This window comes from Chinchilla lanigera, unplaced genomic scaffold (assembly GCF_000276665.1).
Source record: "Chinchilla lanigera isolate Chin_1 unplaced genomic scaffold, ChiLan1.0 scaffold00079, whole genome shotgun sequence".
NCBI lineage: Eukaryota > Metazoa > Chordata > Mammalia > Rodentia > Chinchillidae > Chinchilla > Chinchilla lanigera.
The window spans coordinates 6,434,824-6,439,004 of NW_004955480.1; the positions used below are offsets into that span (position 1 = coordinate 6,434,824).

Genomic DNA, 4,181 nt, shown 5'->3' on the forward strand with positions numbered 1-4,181 from the left:
ACTGTATTTCTTTCTCCTCCTTTATACGTGAGATTATATGGGTATAAAGTCTAGATTTTCTTCATCTCATGTTCCCATTAATAACACCAATAAATGTACTAAATATGTCAGTTTCCTCCTTTATGTGCCAACTTTATTTTATACTATATCCTCAAATTATATGTGACTTAATTTTGAACTCTGCTCCATTGGATTATTTGTTCTTCTGCTAATTTCACCCTGTTTTAATTTTTGTGGTTTTTGTAATAGGTCTTCATATTCTGAAGGTCAAGAACTCCCTTTATCCTTCTATTTAAACAGTTTATTTGTGTGTAGAATTGTGCTCCTCCCATATAAACTATAAAGCTCTCTTTTCTACTCAGCATTGCTCGTATAGAAGTTAAGAGCATAAGTTCATACAGCTGTCATACTATTTGTCACATTGACTAGGATTTTCAGTACCACATTCGACAATATCAGTCATCGTGGTCGTCTTTACCTAATTTTACTTTTAAAGGGACTATATCTAATCTTATTTAGGATAATATTACTTCAAGTTTAAGGTAGTTGAATTTTACCAAGTTGAAAAGGATGTCTTTCTAGCGTGGTGAAGAGTGTTTTGCTTTACTTTGTTCTTTTATTTTTTTTTTTAAATAAGGAAAACATTAACAAACAGACAACCATTTACAAAATAGCAAAAGAACAATACAAACAGTACAGAGTTACAAACAAAGTGGTAGGAAATTAACAATGCTTCTTATATTACATATTGATATCTTCAAAGTGGTTTCTCAGGAAAACAAATGGAGACATGCAGTACTGATCAGTCAAGGCATCATTAACTGTTTCAGCAAAGAAACAGAAGACAGTAGTTCAACCATGTTAACTATCCTGTATATACATACGTACAAAATTTCTCCTTCTTTCCCTTCTCTTTTCCCACATCCCAATTGCCCTTTACCCTTGAGCATTTTCCTTTCGTTTCACAATGTCTATCATACCTTTTGCTTTGTTCTTTTAAAACATTTATCAGGATGCCTTGCATAGTGTTGTATCCCTGTAATCACAGTGCTCTGTTCTGTTATGAAAGGAACTCAAATTTAAGACCAGCCCAGGCAATTTAGCCACTTACCCAGCCTTTGTCTCAAGATAAAAAAAAAAAAATTAAAAAAAAGGGCTGGAGATATAGCTCATTTTAAGGTCCTAAGATCAATCCCCAGTAGCACAAACAAAACATTGTTGATCAGTAACTGAAAAGTTAAATTTATCGTTTTTTCCCCAATTTTGGAAGCTTAAATTTTCTAAACTTGAGCTAGTCTTACTTTCTAAAATAAGCTCTACTTGATTGTAGCATCCCTTTTTTTTAGTATACTGTTGGTTTCTGCTAAGAAATATTTATCATTTTGCAAGTGAAATGAGCCCATACTTCTCTTCTTTTGTTTGTCTCTTAATTGAAATTAATGTTTTCTACTCAGAAGGAACCAGTCAATTTTCATGTATTTTTTCTTTTTGTAGAACAGCTATATAAAATTGGGCATATGTCTACAACCTCTGAGATCCCAGCAGGAACCCTAACATCTAGTGCTAACATCCCCACAAGCATATTTTAAGGTAAAATGTTAAACTGTCTCTTTAGAGTATTGGGCACAACGGCTCTGCTTTTGCAGAAACAATTTTCTGGGTGAGAACTACATACTTAAAAACAAACTGGCCCAGTCCCAGACTCTTTCTCAATTTTTGTTTTTGTAAAAACCATTCCTAACAGGACCATCAGCCTGGACTTATATAGATAAGGGAAGATCTATAAGGCTTCTTGTTCAGCATCTGTATTCTTGGATACCCTAAGGTTATATGGACAGTAATGTTACCTAGTGCTTTCAGGCTTAGTCATGTCTCTAGGCTTCTCATTCATAGGTGAAGGTTACCTTTCTAGATAGTCCATTAAGTCACCAGTTTCCAAGGGCATTTGTATCACCTCTGAAAAACATCAGATCATTGCATACCACACATCCTTAACTCATCGCATCATCCCTACTGCACAAAAGTTGCTTCACCAGCTGGCAAGCAAGCAACTACTGAGCTCTTTGTGTTACCAAGTAATATACTATCACCGCCAACAGAACAGAAGGTGCAGACATCTCTTCACAGTCTCATTACCAGTTAAGACACTAGGAAACTCACCTTGCCTAGGTGAAGAGCTTTCTCTTCTTGAGTAGCAAGGATGTGAAAGACATACTCCTTGACTTATGCCACTGTTCAGTCACTAACACGTTACACACTGAACTGCTCTTGAGGACTAAGATATTTTCTTTTTAAATGAAGGGTGTGCAGTGTAGTCTTGAGATAAGCTATACAGTGATATGGGCCAGAGGCATATTTTGTAGATGATTGTGTGTAATGGACTGAGAGACAAATTAATCTTGGTGAATGATTTTTTTATTTCTTGTTTCTATTTATCAATGTTGATCAGTTCTCTGCTGGCTTAGACCATTAACTTTTTCTAGATCCTCATTCTGTTTTATTCTAATGGGTCCCAGAACTCCTTCTCCTCAGTGCTTACCAGAATCAGAAAGTGAAGCAGAAGAAAAAAATTACTTGGTACATAAATTGTGTCTATTCTGGAGGAGAAATGGGGTTCCTCTGAAGAAGAACCCATAGCACCCAACCTAGCAATACATCTTGAGAGTCTTGTCTGGCAAGTGAAGGTTTTGGAAAACCTTAAACTGTAATTCCTGGTAATATCATGCTAACCTCTTGGCTCCAAGTACACCAGTCCACATACTTTGAGAAGTAGGTCTAAGACTGTCCCATTGTTCCTATTTGCCTAAACTGGAACCAATTACCGAATGGACCCCTCTCACTTTTTCTCAAGCCCCACCCTTTCAGAAACCCCTTAGAGGCCTTGGCCACTTCTCTAGAGATTGTGCAACTCTAAATGAAGCACTGCAGTTTGTTTGCCACCAAACAGTTAAGCCAAACATGGAGTAAAGCCACTCTCATACCTGAATACTTAGAACAGATTCCTAACAGATTCCTAACAGATTCCTAACCTGAATACTTAGAACAGATTCCTGCTCCACGAGGAGCAGGTGACTGGCTAAATAATTGCAAACAACCCACACTAAACTCAATGACACTACTTACTCCCATGCTATCTTCCAAGAGGCAGCTAACAAACTCCTAACTGGATCATTAAAAAGATCATCATTTGTTTTGATATAATCTAATGTTGCTAATGAAGAAAGGGGTAAACTGTACCGTCTACAGTTTAAAAACTTATACCTTTTCAACCAAACTATGCCATGCCCTGACAAGCTAAAGTACTACCACATATTGAGTATATACCTAAGGGTTCCATAATTCAGCTACAGAAAATTTGTGTTGTGAACATGCCTTCTCACAAACTATGGATAAAATGAAGGTGTCAAGAAATAGTCAAAAGAGACCATATTTTAAAAGATAAAGTTAAATATTCTGCACACTCAGTACTCTCCCCACACCAATTTAATCTGCCTATCTGAATATACTTTAACTAGACGGCTGATTATTAATGGGAAGGGAAAAGTAGGCCGTCACTCTTTTTGTTACTCAACCAACACAACTATTACAGAGGTAAGGCTTAACCATCAGAAAGCAAGAAGGTGTCTATCCCACCCCCACAAAAAAAAAAAAAAAAAAAACCTTTCTGAGCGTGGTCTCTTATGACGTTCATTTCTACGGAGGTAACTGAAATTGAATAATTACAGAAAAAAATAACAGATTTATCTCTGTATATTTTCCTAGATTTAGGAAAACCTAGGTTTCCTGCTTCTTTTGAGGAAGGAAATTTCAAATCTAGCCTACATTATTCCAAAACCTGCAGTTACAGCACAAACCTTTTGTATTGTAGGCTCCCACCAGGCTGGCTTCAGCGAAACTGGCCTGTAACGTCATCCCTTGGGTTTAAATAGAATCCTGTTCTGCAGAGAATGTATCTCCTGGCTCTTGTCACCTAGGGTTTTATCAAGAACAAAATACATTCCAAAAGGTGAATGGAAAAGGATTAAGAGAGAACTTATGCCTTCAGTATTAACTACCAAAGGATTAAAATATTTCATCTGTATAGTATTTCCTAGAACAGAAATTTATGCCCTTTTCTATATCCATTACAAATGGTTCAGGAACCTTTCTAAGTTTAAGGAAGCTTTCTATAGAAAATCTCA

The 4,181-nt window shown here is 36.4% G+C and overlaps 1 protein-coding gene across 1 annotated transcript; it reads left to right on the top strand.

Moving 5' to 3' along the window:
* Positions 1 to 2,505: 2,505 nt before the first annotated feature.
* Dcaf16 (DDB1 and CUL4 associated factor 16) lies at positions 2,506 to 3,974 on the top strand. The gene is given in 5 exon segments (XM_005402545.1): positions 2,506 to 2,577; positions 2,610 to 2,686; positions 2,688 to 2,928; positions 2,930 to 3,010; positions 3,094 to 3,974. Coding segments are annotated over 5 exon segments (579 nt in total). The 3' UTR covers positions 3,202 to 3,974.
* Positions 3,975 to 4,181: the final 207 nt, after the last annotated feature.